The sequence below is a fragment of the Mugil cephalus genome, chromosome 6 (genome assembly GCF_022458985.1).
Source record: "Mugil cephalus isolate CIBA_MC_2020 chromosome 6, CIBA_Mcephalus_1.1, whole genome shotgun sequence".
NCBI classification, from domain to species: domain Eukaryota; kingdom Metazoa; phylum Chordata; class Actinopteri; order Mugiliformes; family Mugilidae; genus Mugil; species Mugil cephalus.
In genome coordinates, this window is record NC_061775.1 from 12642221 (window position 1) to 12656769 (window position 14549).

Genomic DNA, 14549 nt, shown 5'->3' on the forward strand with positions numbered 1-14549 from the left:
AAGAACGTAATGAGCGACTTTCCACTTCTTCCATCATCGCCTGCAAACAATAGATTCACGTCAAATGACCTGTTACAGTATTAGAATCACCGTTCATAAAGCAGAAGGTGTCAAGATCTGATACACAGAACTAATGAAGAAGAGGACTTCCGGTTGCCGGACACGTCCTCAGTTTCTCTGATAACATAGTCACCGTATCTCCACATGTTTCCCTTCTCACTGTGGACGAGGAAGCAAACTTATCTGAGAGCAGAACACCCAAAATCAGCTTCTGTTTGTTTGACCTTCGAGAAGAAACACGGAACTCCTCACCATGTTGTTGAAGCCCCAGAGTCACGTCAAACGCCTTGCGTGACTCTAACTACACCGATCTGCCACAACATTAAAACCACTGAGCGGAGTAGTAAATGACACTGACCATCTTGTGACGATACAATGTTCTTCTAGGAAACTCTTGGACCGGCATTCATGAGGACGTTACGTAGACGTGTACCTTGATGGCAGCAGCCGTACCCAGCAGGATGACACACACAAAAACTGTTGTTTAACTCCAACAACATGAAAAATAGCACAGGCTGTTGACCTGGCCTCCAAATTCACTAGATCCCAAACTGATCAAGTATCTGTGGGCTGATCCACAGAGGCCCCTACCCTCAACCCATAGGACCCAAAGGACCCCAATAACAACATCGTGCTGCCAGATTCCACAGGACGCTCTCATTAGGCCCATGTCCATTCTCTGATGAGTCACAACTGTTTCAGAGGAAGAAGTGAGACCTACACAATATTTGGAAGGTGGTCATAATGTTATGCCTGATCAGTGCATAACACATTACAAAGTCACAGTAGCTGTGAAAGCCTCTCTGTCTATCCCGCATATCCCCAAAAGTATATGTTATTGTTCCAGTTTGATAAACTATTATTCCTTACAATAGTCACAGCTTGTATTAATGTAGTCATGTTGCACTTACTGACATTTGTACACCTGATTAGAAGCCAAACTACATTTTGTTGTGTTTGTATTTTCTACTATATGCAATGACAATGCAGTTTAATCTAATCTATTAAATAGTTTGGGAGTGCATTAATTTTCTTCTGTATTTACCCATTTTCCATTTTTAATCGATAAGCCAGAAAATAGTACTTGACTGAACAAAACAATAACTGAGAATAACTTTAAAATGAACTGCACTGGCTGCCTGATTAGAGGTAGTTGGTTGAATTAGCTCAAAGTAATTTGCATACTTTCCCTGTTTCAAGCAATGTTTCCTTGCATGAGCTGAGTCTGATCACACTGGACAAAAGGTAACGTCGGGTAAATTAGTCTAACTAAAATCTAATTAGCCCAACTTAGCAGAGCAGCAACTACTCCAACTTGTGGTCCACCTGATTCTAATAATACCTGCATCATATTATTATTAATATTCTAGCTTTAATTTTAACCTAAATGTATTTAATTACATTGATACATAGCACTGAGCTCCTTAGGTTGAAACACTGTAGTCCCTGACTAGTTTTACATAGTCAGGGACAATTATTAATAACCATCCTGAAATAGCAGAGTTTCATAATGTGTGTGTGTGTGTGTGGCACATGGTTTGGGAAAAGAACCTTCAAACCTTTTTCACAGCTTTACTTCTCTCTGCATTACGTTGTCAACATGCTGCGATCCAGCAGGTGGCGACACGTGCCTTTAACATCGGTTTGCGATCGTCCAGTGGAAACCAAGAAGAAGAAGTCGCGCTATGTGTTTACAGTCAATGGCTGCAACAAGACACTGTATATAAAACTTAGTAGTTTTGACTCGCGCTTTCTTTCCTCCACCCTAAAAGTCTGTTTCTATGAATGGTCGCCCGTGGTCTCCGCTCGTCGTGGGGGTCAGACACTGATTAGAAAAGTGAAGCGGACACCGTGTCGGGGTTTTAAAAGATGACGCTCGCGTGAGCTTTACGTGGCGTTTAATCCCGTTTGATGTTAGCTCAGATGCTAGTTAATGTGTCCCATTTGTTTTGCAAACGACGAGTGAGCCACGTGTGACGTCCGTGTGTGTCGTCTAATGGAGCCGTGCAGCGAAAGTCCATGACATTAGTTTTGTTTTACTTGGATTCAGTCGCTAGCAGGAACCTTCTTTCCCGGTTTAGCCATTAGCGGTGGCTATGCTGAGAGCATCCAGGGTGTAGCAGCTAGCCGTGTCCGCGGTATGATTCATCTGGTTGTTTGATGGGGCTTTCGAGGATCACGATGCCGCCAAGGATCCAACTCTTGGCCCTTTTGGCGTTTGGAGTGGCGATGCTCTTCATAGAGAATCAGATCCAGAGACTGGACGAGTCCAGAGTAAAACTCGGTAAGAAGACCACAACAAACACGGTCTTATGCCCTGATAACTGTGGCCATGTAAGGTGTAAAGTTCAACACTTTTATTCTATATATCTAACGTTACATCTCACAATGGTGTGGCTCTTGAAATCTGTTGTGGAAGTACACATTTAAGCTCATACACAACAGTAGTTATACGTAGATGCTGAAAATAATTCAAGTCTCTTGTTCCCTGTAGATGTTATACACTTATAAGATAATGAGTTTAAAACTCTGCTGCTGAAATGTGTTTACTGCTATTGTGAGGAAGCATTTACAGTTTTGCATGTTCTCCCTGTGCTTGCTTTAAGTTTCTCCTGACAATCCAAACACACACATGCCAGACTCACTGGTGATTCTAAATTGGCTGTAGGTGTTCATGCGAGTGTGATTAGTTGTTTGTCTTTCTGTGTCAGTCCTGCGATAGACCGGCGGTCTGTCCATGACGTACCAATGATGTCTGGAATAGGGGAGGATTAACAGTTACAGATAATATATCACCCATCTGTCTCCGTGTTTATAGAGGATTTATGTGGCTAAAAATGATTAGTGCTCACAATAAACTGTACACGATCAGTCACTCTGTGTCTCACTGGCCCAGACGGATCATTTTTTAATCAGTATGACCAAGGAACACATATCAACCCATGGGTCATGTGTGCTATTAAAAGGTTTTTCTAACTTTTAAATTTATACCAAGCCACACAACTCAATGATGAGTCAAATGTTTTTCAGGTTTCTGTGCAAAATGACGATCTGCTACAGATTTATGACAAGCATGTCATCAGTCTGTCCGCATGTCTGTTCACGTCCTTTAAGTGTGTTGGTTCATCAGAGCCCACCTGCAGTAGGGAAACAACGCTGGGACCTTTACTACAGTCTTTACTCTTGAGACCTGACAACATGGACCTAAAGTTATGAAGCAGCTCGAGAGGAGTGACGAGTTATTTATAATAAGTTTGTGCTTATAAAACATTAAACTGAGAATACTTCCAAAAATACCACAGTTTTGCTGAGATCAGAGTTTTTGCGGTCGCACCATTTGTTTCTGGACTCTTTGTTCTTCTTGTGGCTGAAGACAGTTATTTATGACGGTGCATGTTTGGTCTCGTCCAGCTGCAGAATAATTTTGGGCCGATGAGACACCTCCCTAATGCTACTATATTACGGATAAGAATTTAAACCTTTAGCACTGTGCTGCGTTTATATTAACCGTGTCGACTCCCTTCATCTAACGGGTGGATGCCACTTATAAGGCTGCCTGCAATAACCACCAATTTGATGCAGTACAAACCGGTTTGGCAGACCAAGGAGGAGGCCAACTGTATTTGATTAATATTATGCCTTAATATCAGTTTTCAAGGCTTGCGTGATGTTTTGAAAGTCTGAAAGTTTTTCTTCTTCTCAGCTATTTTTATAGTGTTTTTTCAACATGTTTTCAGAGTTTCAGGTGTATTCATTTATTTTCTAGGTCAGAAGTCTTGTAAGCACCAAGTATGCATAGTTACACTTGTGTTGTTGTTTCAGAGATAACTTTACAACATCCACTTTTAGAGATTTGACCTTACAGGTTCAAAGCTTTTGAATGTTTTGAAGTCTTTTTGGGAGCATTTTTAACAACATGATGAGGGAGCTTTTTACCGTTAAATCTGTTGCTGTTGTTTGACGTTGATCTGGAGTGTCTGACACTTGGTTTCACTAGTGTCAGACACTCAGTGTCTCCGGCAGTCAGCGAAAAAATAACTTAAAATATCTTTAAGTAGGCACTAGGTTTAAAAACACAAGAATTATCACATACATACAAGTGACCAATACATAGACATCCAATTTAGTGCTTACATTTCAAGAATTCTAAGTTATTCATTATAAATTATAAGGGTCGATCCATCTGCATTCAAATGAAGAGCTGTAAAACATCCTGCAGACACATGGCTTCCCGCCCTTGAGTTGTATCCTTCCTTATGGTATCGGACACTGCCTGCCTGCCTGGCTGGCTGGACTGCAGGGTGCTGCTGTTCACTGAGCCCCACACGGCTGCTCCAAGAGATACTTACAAAGCCATTCCTGTAATTGGCTTGAATTAACATTGCAGTGGAGAAAAGAAGAGGGAAAACACTTATTCCTGCTGCCAGTACGATCAACTAATTACTTGTTTTGATGCTGTTTTGTTTTGAAGGACAGTGTTTTCTTTAATTAAGGCTTTCTAACAAGCCTCACTGGCCTCATTTGACCTCAAGGGGGAGGGGGGAGGCGGGAGGCTCCGATGTTTACGACCTTCCGATGTGTACTTCATCTCACAGTTCAAGATGGCAGCTGCCAGTCTTCTTGTGATGAGCAATGTGTAACGAGAAGGAAACTTGGGAAGACATAGACGTTAGCTGTTTGTGGCTCTGTTTGTCCTGCTCCAGGCAAAATATTAACTAAAAATAATATAACTTGTGTTCCACTGAGAGTCAGAGATATCAGACCTTCAGAAAAATGCGTCGTTCCCAGCCGTGTTTACAATTTAAATGTTGACGTCAGAAGTGGGAAATGGATACTTGCAGTAACTCTGCTGTGAGCTGACTGCTTTTATGTTTGTTTTTCCTCTTTTGTTTCTTCCCATTTTGTTGGTGACCTCATACGCACTACCAAATAACAATAATGGCCCTGCGTGGTGTTTTGTGGACTCTAACGTGATGGAAACACCAGGAATGCACCTGCTTGATTTATTATGTTTACCTGGAAAGAAATGCATACAGACTACAAAAAGAGCACCCAGCACCAACAGTATCTACATCATACAGACGAGAACGCACACAAACCCCTAATCTGGCCCTTGGCAACAACTAATTTTTGCTAACCATAGTGGAAAAATTGATTTAAAAGGCTGAGTTACAAAGTGTGTGTATGTAATCAAGTACTTGACAGTGTCTGCTCAGTGATGTCAGATATCATTTCTTCCGTCTGTCAGAGCGAACCATTGCCAGGCACGAGGTGGCTGAAGTAGAGCAGCGTCACAGCGAAGACAGCAGGTGGCGAGAAGTGTTGCCGTGGGACGAAAAAGACGACATGGTCATCATCTACAACAGAGTACCAAAAACGGCAAGCACATCCTTCACTAACATCGCCTACGACCTGTGTGGGAAGAACCGCTTCCACGTCCTGCACATCAACACAACCAAAAACAACCCTGTCATGTCCTTACAGGACCAGGTAAGAACCGGATCGTATTTAGACCTGGAGTCTTCAAGGGTTTTCAGGCCAAGGGACCCCAAACTGATGAGAGATTAAGTAGGGACCCCCTACCTACTATAAGTGTTCTACATTAAACTCAGCCTAGTGCTATTTATAAATATACATTATTATCATCATTTTGCATTCAATATTGAGCTATTTAAGTAATACACGGGTTCAAATATTCTTATTTTTATTTCAAATGTGCAGCAGTAGGGTGGCCGGGCCACTGCCGTAAACGTTAACATACCTGACATAAACATACATATAACTGTATATCTGTGTGTGTGCGTGTGTGTGCGTGTATATATTTATATATATATGAAATTAAAAGATAAATAAAATGAAACAAAGTGATCCATTTTGGCCTCAGTAGTTGGCTGATGGGAACGAGCTGCTGTTAGTTCTTTTTCTGCTAATATTGCAGCATGTTTCTAGATTTCACATGGGGACTGAATAGGCTCTTGGCCAATTGCGGGAAAATCTGACAGAGTCAGTATCGCTGAATGAGTGAAGTGCTGACTGAAAGATAACGTCTTCTGCCTCCATTTATCCCTTTACTAAAATATGTTGGATTCACGTCAATGTGTATTTAAATATTTTTAAATTTGTGGAGAAAATTAAAAAAAAATATATATATATGTGTATATGTGTGTGTGTATATATGTATATATATATCAGAAATGTGTAATCAATCAAAGATTTCGCGACCGACCCCTGCAGTACTTCCACGTTTGAAGACCTATGATTTAGTAGATGAAAAATGCAAAGCAGGATAAGATTGTAGGGACGTCAGAAACCCATCAAAACAGACTTTATTACTGCACCATTAAATGCTGCACCTATGTTTGTGTGCAGACTAAAAGCCAAAAGAAACAACAGAGCTCAGAGACAAGCATATATCCATCATGGCATTAATAATAGAGTGGTGAACACAATGAAGGAGCAAAGACAGAAGAGCACTTTGTTAGCACAACAAACACTCAGCATATGACAGACAACTCTGATCCCCATAACTGATAATCTAGAGTTAAATATGTTCCTCGGAGCTTGAGTTGTTCTGGTTGAATATTATTGCTTTTACTGTCAAATCTCTGGATAAAAGAAAATATTCTCACTTCATTTTAATATGTGGAGTGTCTGAGTGTGTTTTGTTCACTGACCTTCTTTGTAATCAGTTATACAGAATATTTCTTAATAATAATAATAAAAAAGTCAGTTCAGAGTAGTTTTATTTGTTGACGCAAAACACAATAGATGTGTCACTCTAATATCAATGATCATGTAATTAATAACAACAAGTGCACAAATAACTATGTGAGTTGATTAACTCACTAATCTTTTTTTTTTCTTCTGTCACACTCAAACTTGTTTCAAAAATGTCTAATTAACAAGCCTTCACTGATAATGGATTTACCCTGAAAAACACTAGCAATTCTGTTGTCTTGTCGTGTATATGTAAGGAATGAGTGTTTCTGCGGTAACACACTTGGTTACCACAGCGTGTTAAAGATTACAATCTGATCCAGATGTAACAATAGCCAGGATGTCCCACTTCATAACAAGTCATGTAGTAACAGAGATGACAGTCCCATAAACAGGATGATTGTTTTCTTAATGGACTTTTTTTTATTATTATTGTTATTTCACTGGTTTTATACTTAAGCCCAAACAGCTTTGAGTCGTTTCTTATTTTACAGTACAATCCTTCGTCTCCCACAGTGGGGATAAATCATATTAGTGTGATTGTCCAACTGTGTTTATTGAAACCAGAGTTCACAGACGAAGAGTTAAACCAAATGAGCTTGAAGGTTGTTGTTGTTGTTTTACACAGTGAAGCGAGTTTTAAAAATGGTAACGCGCAGACAGCCGGGGGGAAGGAGAAAAGCTGCATGAAATATGCACCCAGATGTAGACTGCAGGGATAAATCTGGTGGAATGGTGGTAAACCATGGGCAAGTATCACTTACGAAAAAGTGCTCCACGGGGTAGAAGAGGGAAAAACTCTAAAAATAACCTTTAATCATCTGTAGCTGTTTTAATATGCTCCATTTCTTCACTATTTGTTTCCACAGCTAACATGCTGGCACCTTATGTCGCTTTGGTTAAATGTTTGTGTCTGATACATTAAGTGCATTTAAATTGGTCTGTGCAGCTCGGGTCATATAGTGTAAATGCCCCAGGGCTCTGCTATTGTTATTTCTGGCTGCTAGTGCCAAGGTAATATCCTGTCTGCCATCCCGCCACAGTCCCCCACCACCTCACACACTGTGCTTCCTCTGGACATGATCAAACAGAGATTAGCTGAAAGATACAGTGTGCGGTCACATCACAGTCCACAACTCATTTTAGCCTAGCCAATACTGTTGAGTAAGTCTGAGTGTCTAAGTGTCCTCTCTCCCTCTGCGTTTGAGTTTTAGTTCGTGTCTACTCCTGGTATCAACGTGTGTCCTCTGGGCTTTATTAAGTTTGACTGACAGATATTTTACCCTTTCGCTGCTAACGGCTCAGCAGCAGTTGTTGTTGTTGTTCGTGCTTCCAGGGTTTGCTAACATTTGTGTCATGTCGTCAGGCCGTGCACACAATTAACGCCACTGTTCATGATTCTGAAACAACGGTATCGATGACAATCCATTGGAAATAGCAGTTGTTTGCATAACGTTGGGCCGCATCCAAAATGATGTACTTGTTTATTTGCTCATAGAGAGCAGAAATGTGGCCTCATCACATCTACAGTACCATGCAAAAGTTTAAGGCAGGTGTGGGGGGAAAAAAATGTAAATGCTGTCAAAAATGTAAATAATTGTTTATTTTTTATCAAAATTTACAAAATGTAAAGTGAGCGAACAAAAGAAAAAATCTAAGTCACATCAATATTTGGTGTTACTACCCTTTGCCTTCCAACCTGCATTGGTATAGGTACACTTGCACAGTTAGGTACTTTGGAAATATGGATATGGAAATTTCTCAGTTTGGGATAAATCAAGCATCTATCTATGGAAACAAGGCCAAGAGACTCAACTGTGCACAAAAACATAGGAACTGGGGTGGAGAAAAATGGCAGCAGGTGCTCTGGACTGATGGGTCAAAATTTGCCATATTTGGTTTCATCTGCATCTGGTACAATAATGAGTGTCTGCAGGCAACAGTGAAGCATGGTGGAGGTTCCTTGCAAGTTTGGGACTGCATTTCTGCAAACGGATATGGGAGTTGGTCATTATTAATAGTGTCCTCAATGCTGAGAAATACAAGAAGATACATATCCATCATGCAGTACCATCAGGGAGGCTTATGACTGACTGACCCCAAATTTATTCTGCAGCATGACAAAGACCCCAAACATATAGCCAAGGTCATTATATGCTATCATCAGCATAAAGAAGAACAAGAAGTCCTGGAAGTGATGACATGACAGAGCCCTGATCTCAACATCATGGAGTGTGTCTGGGATTTTACATGAAGAGACTGAAGGAATTGAGGAAGCCTTCATCCATAGAAGATCAGTGGTTAGTTCTCCAAGATGTTTGGAAGAACCTATATCAGCCGAGTTCCTTCAAACAACTGTGTACAAGTGAACCTAGAAGAATTGATGCCGTCTTGAAGGAAAAAGGTGGTCACACCAAATACTGATTTGATTTAGATTTCTCTTCTGTTCATTCACTGCATTTTGTTAATTGATGAAAATAAACTATTAGCACTTCCGTTTTTGAAAGCATTCTTAGTTTACAGCATTTTTTTGCACCTGCTTAAAACTTCTATCGCACTTTAGTCATATCTGGAGACACTCTCCTTACTTGCACCCCTTCAGAGGACTATATGATGAAGTTTAAGACTTTATTTTCACATTGTTATAATGTTAAAATTAGAATGTTAATTTACAATATGTTTGCTGTTGTTCTTGGATGTGATCATTGAAACACACGACACATCCTCGTTAGCATAATACATTCCCTAGCTGCTTACCCGAGCCTTAACCATCATAATTAACACTGCTAAGGTTGTACACTGCTGAGCCACTGAGCAACACATGCTTGTTATGTTAACCAATTCTAAAAGAAGATAAAAGTTGCTGACAATGCGTCTTTCCGGTAAAAGTTTGGAAAACTGTTTTTGTGTCGTGACAGTCAGCTGTATCGTTCATTGATCGTTGCCTCGAGGTTGACCAAAGTTCAACTTAATACCGGCCCACTTTCCGTTACCAAATGATTTTTCGCCCCTCATCGCTACAATCTGCTGAATTTCATTAACGTTCTGCAGTCACCACATTACTGCCGGTCTCTTCGTGTGAGTGTGTGTGTACACACAGAGCTTAAGGAATTTTGACCTCATTGTCAAACATAAGGTAAAAACTGTTGTCTCAAGTTCACAATGTTACATAATGTCTACTTCACCACACCCACAATCTGCACCATTGTTGGGATAAATTAAGAAACAAAGCTTCTTCTTCTTAAGGAGTGGCTGAAAATTGGAGACATACCCACAATATTCGGTCACTTCTGGTTTAACGTTGTCTCTCTCTGTCAGTGTCGTGTACCACTTCAACTTCCAAACTACTGTTGTATTCATGTTTCTGTGGCCATATTCATTTATTATGCTGTAATATCCACTGTAACCAGGACTGCTAACTTCTATGCACATAGAACTGATGTTTAACTTTGCATTGTAACTAAGTCAAATCTCAACTTACACCAATCAGGCGTAACATTATGACCACTGACAGGAGAAGTGAATGTCATTGGCCGTCTTGTGACAATTTAATGGTCTGAACTGGCATTCATGTGGATGTTACTTAGACATGTACCAACCACCTAGACCAGAGCAGCCAGAAGGTCCATGTCCATTCTCTGATGAGTCACAACTGTTTTGGAGGCACAAGGGAGACCTACACAATGCTAGGGATGTGGTCATAATGTTACACCTGATCGGTGTAAATATAGCACGACACAAAGAGCGTACACAGTTTGGTTGTTGCCGTGTTACCCTGCTGTTGTGTAATTAGTTTCCATTATCTTTGTCCACAGGTGCGCTTTGTCAGGAACGTCACCTCGTGGAGGCAGATGAAGCCGGGCTTCTACCACGGCCATGTGGCTTATCTGGACTTCTCAAAGTAAGGCCTTTCATTCGCTGTAATACCATTAATATCCAGATTAGTTACAAACAATTAGAGCAGGTAAAGGGAGGTCACATATTGATTGCTAACATGTGCTTTAGCGTTGATTAATAGCATTGTTGTCCTTATCTCCCCTGACACTGTCATCTCAGCGATCACAGGTAATTATCCTAATGCTCTGAGAGAGAGGGATCCTGTTAACCTGCAGGCTCACCGCTCCCTCAGGCTGCCACCCTTTCACTGATGGAAAAGCTGCTTATTGAACTCGATAAACACATTATGAATTACTGTGTGAAGGTGGCAGCTTCATGGTCAGTAATGTGATTGGGAGGTTCAGCTGGTATCGGTTCAGTTTAAAGTTTAAAAAAATAAATAAATGCCCGACATGTCCGACCTTTTGTTTTTGTTCAGATACAGCGTGAAAGGTAAACCGATGTACATAAATGTGGTGCGGGATCCCATAGAGCGCCTAGTGTCGTACTACTACTTCCTACGTTTTGGAGACGACTATAGACCAGGCCTTCGACGACGGAAACAAGGGGACAAGAAGGTCTGTAATTACACTGTACCGCTTTTTTCATATACAGACATGAATAAAATTGTTGGTACCTTCTGTCAAAGAAAAAAAGAAAAACCTGGTGGTCACAGTACTAACTTGAAACAGATCAAAGTAATAATAATCAGTAGATCAGGCACTGATTTTGAATTGTGGTTAAACAGAATCGTTTTAAAAAAACAACTAATGAAACTGGCCTAAACAAAAATGATTATACCCCTAACTTAATGTCTTGTTGCATGTCTTTTTGAGACAATCACTATAATCAAGTAATTTCTGTACCTCAGTGAGACTTCTGGACCCGTTGACAGGTATTCTGCCCCACAAACTGCTTCGCCTGTCGCAGGTTCAGTTCCTACCACAGGCGTTCAGTAGGATTTAGACCAGGGCTCATGGAAGTCCACGTTGGAATACTCCAAAGTTTTGTTCTTAGTCAGTCTTTGGTGTTTTTAGCTGTGTGTTTTATGACCCAAAAAAAAAAATAAAAAACATAACGGAGCCTCCTCCATGTTTCACAGTACAGTACAGTTGTCCTCTTTTTTCATGCTATATTTTTGCACCTGTGAACACAAAGCTGGTGTGACTTCACAAAAAGCTCCAGCTTTGTCTCATCTGTGAAAAGGACATTCTCCCATAAGCTTTTGTTTTAGGTAAATTACAACCCAACAACGACTGGTCTTCCATCCGTTGTCTTCCATTAAGTTGCGTGGTGCAATCTGACACTGATGTACCTTGACCTCATAGTTCACCTCTAATCTCTTTGGAAATGGTTCTGGGTTATTTGGTTAATATTCGTATTATCCTTCTCTACAACCTGTCGTCAATTTTCGTCTTGAGGCCACGTTGAGTTAGGTTGGCTACACTCCCGTGGACTTCTGAGTAATATGTAAACTGTAGTTACAGTCTTGTAGCCTTTACACGTTTGTCTATATATATTTTTTCTCATCTCTCTGGTTGGCTTTCCGTGGTTCGTGTTCACTGCGCTACACACCGTGAGCACACCTGTGATGCTAATTACAGGGTACCGACAATTTTGTCCATGTGTGTAAATCTCAAGTCCCAGCGTGTTTTTATCTGGGCAGTGTTATAACACGTGTCTCATTTGTGTTTCAGACCTTTGATGAGTGTGTGTCATCAGGAGGGTCTGACTGCGCTCCAGAGAAACTTTGGCTGCAGATCCCCTTCTTCTGTGGACACCATTCTGAGTGCTGGTGAGTGGGCTCATGCCTCCTGTCGTGAATGTAAAATAATGTCCGTACTGCTCGGGGTTTATCTGAGATCCTGGATTTTTCTCATTCTTTGGTACAAGTCCACAGTGTCACTAGATTATCTAGACAAAAAACAACAGTCGCACTGTGAACAAACACCAAAACAGTCGCCTGCCCCTGACAGCCAGTCAAACACTATGGTTGAATGTGGTCGTAAATATCCTGTCTTTCTCTCCTGAGTGGATGATCACCCCATTGCCCCAAAGGAGAAACGGCTCATGTTTCATGTGCAAAATAATCAAAATCACCCTTTAAGAGCAGGGAACCTGAATCTACATGTCCTCCCTGCCATTCTTGTTTTTAATAAATGTCATGTCCTTTATCATGTGCTGTTCTGTATGCAGGAATGCTGGCAGTAGATGGGCCCTGGAACAGGCCAAGTACAACTTGGTGAACGAGTACCTGCTGGTCGGAGTAACCGAGGAGCTGGAGGACTTTATCATGATCCTGGAGGCGGCGCTCCCACGCTTCTTCAAGGGAGCCACAGACCTGTACAGAACAGGTAGAAACACTACGCGCACAATTTCACTGGATTCATACTGCGACTACAAATGTGTTTCCATTTGTGGCATCTTTTAGATCGCTGCATAGCTGATCATTATGCATTCACACTTTAGTGGTACAAATCCATTTTAGTAGCCACAGTAACCACAGCAAACTCGTTAAGTCTTCTTGCGTTCCCCCAGGAAAGAAGTCCCATCTGCGGAAGACCACTGAGAAGAAGCCCCCCAACAAAGAGACCATAGCTAAGCTGCAGCAGTCTGACATCTGGAAAATGGAAAACGAGTTTTATGAGTTTGCACTGGAGCAGTTTCAGTTTGTGCGTGCCCATGCCGTCAGGGAAAAGGACGGAGAACTTTATGTGCTGGCCCAGAGCTTCTTCTATGAAAAGATTTACCCCAAAGTGAACTAAAAAAGTGTAGCCAGGGAACGGTGACGGGGCTCCACGGAGACTCTGGGAGAACTCCGTAACGAGTCGCATACACTGGGAGAACACGAGACACTAAGGGAAGCTGGATTTATTGCAATCCTGTCGGAGTTTACGGAAGCAACTGTAAAGACTGAACTGTGGATCGGTCTAATTATTATTTTTGTTACAGCTGTTGAGAAAACTCAACCTTCAACCTGAAGCGTGACAAACAATTTTGTTATTGACTGGTTCATATCAAAATCCGAGAACACTTTATTTTATCATGTTTGGTCTTTAGGTGGACCACCAGAATACATGTTCTAGCTGAACCCTACATTAAAATGCAACGTCCTTAAAAAAAATATATATATATAAAAAAAATGAGTTCATCTGGTGTATTTATTACATTTCCAATTTGAATTGCACCAACACTTGTTTACAAACCGTATATCATCTTGGCTGAATTTGTACATACTTGACTAAAAATGCAGTGAACGTGTTTTTGGACCAAACAGTATCAAAAGGAAATAGAGTGGACCATTGCATCCTTTGGTGCGTGATGTACTTTTTTTTTTTTTTTTCTTAAACCCACTGAGATGTTCTCAATTTTTATACCTTTAACACATCGTGACAGTATTTTAGCACAGAGACAGGGATGTGCATTTTTGATAAAAACAGAAAGCTGCTGTGTGAAATACAAATCATAAAGGACTAGACGGCGTGAATGCAGGGTTACTCCAAGGAGAGAAGACTGATAGTGCCTTTATTAGCGTAGGACATTTCCTTTGTATTCATTTTTTTTCGGTGATCCCACTGTCATGCGTCCTCTTAGTTTGGTGTCCTGTCGTGAGTTTTCTGTTGTTTCGTACATACTTTAACAGAATAAACATTAACACATAACTGCACATGGCTCTTTCGGTTCTTATTCTCTCTATCAAGTTTTTTTTGTGTGTTTGGGGGGAGGGGATAGGCTGCATTTTCATGAAGTTTGAGGACTTGTAGACAAAAAAAGTGTTTGTGTCTGTGTGTGGAAATACAAATCTGTTAATTCCTTTGGTTAATCTCCACAATCCCTGGATCCAGCACATCCCCCAGCAGCTACTTAAGTAGCATTGTTTATCAGACACACCCATG

The 14549-nt window shown here is 40.9% G+C and overlaps 1 protein-coding gene across 1 annotated transcript; it reads left to right on the top strand.

Annotated features, from left to right (window-relative positions):
• The first annotated feature begins 1717 nt into the window (after positions 1-1717).
• On the top strand, positions 1718-14320 carry hs2st1b (heparan sulfate 2-O-sulfotransferase 1b). Its single transcript, XM_047588087.1, has 7 exons — positions 1718-2344; positions 5309-5550; positions 10593-10678; positions 11093-11231; positions 12351-12448; positions 12850-13007; positions 13192-14320. The coding sequence occupies exons 1-7, from the start codon at positions 2221-2223 to the stop codon at positions 13416-13418; spliced, it is 1074 nt and encodes a 357-aa protein (XP_047444043.1). The 5' UTR covers positions 1718-2220; the 3' UTR covers positions 13419-14320.
• The last annotated feature ends 229 nt before the right edge of the window (positions 14321-14549 follow it).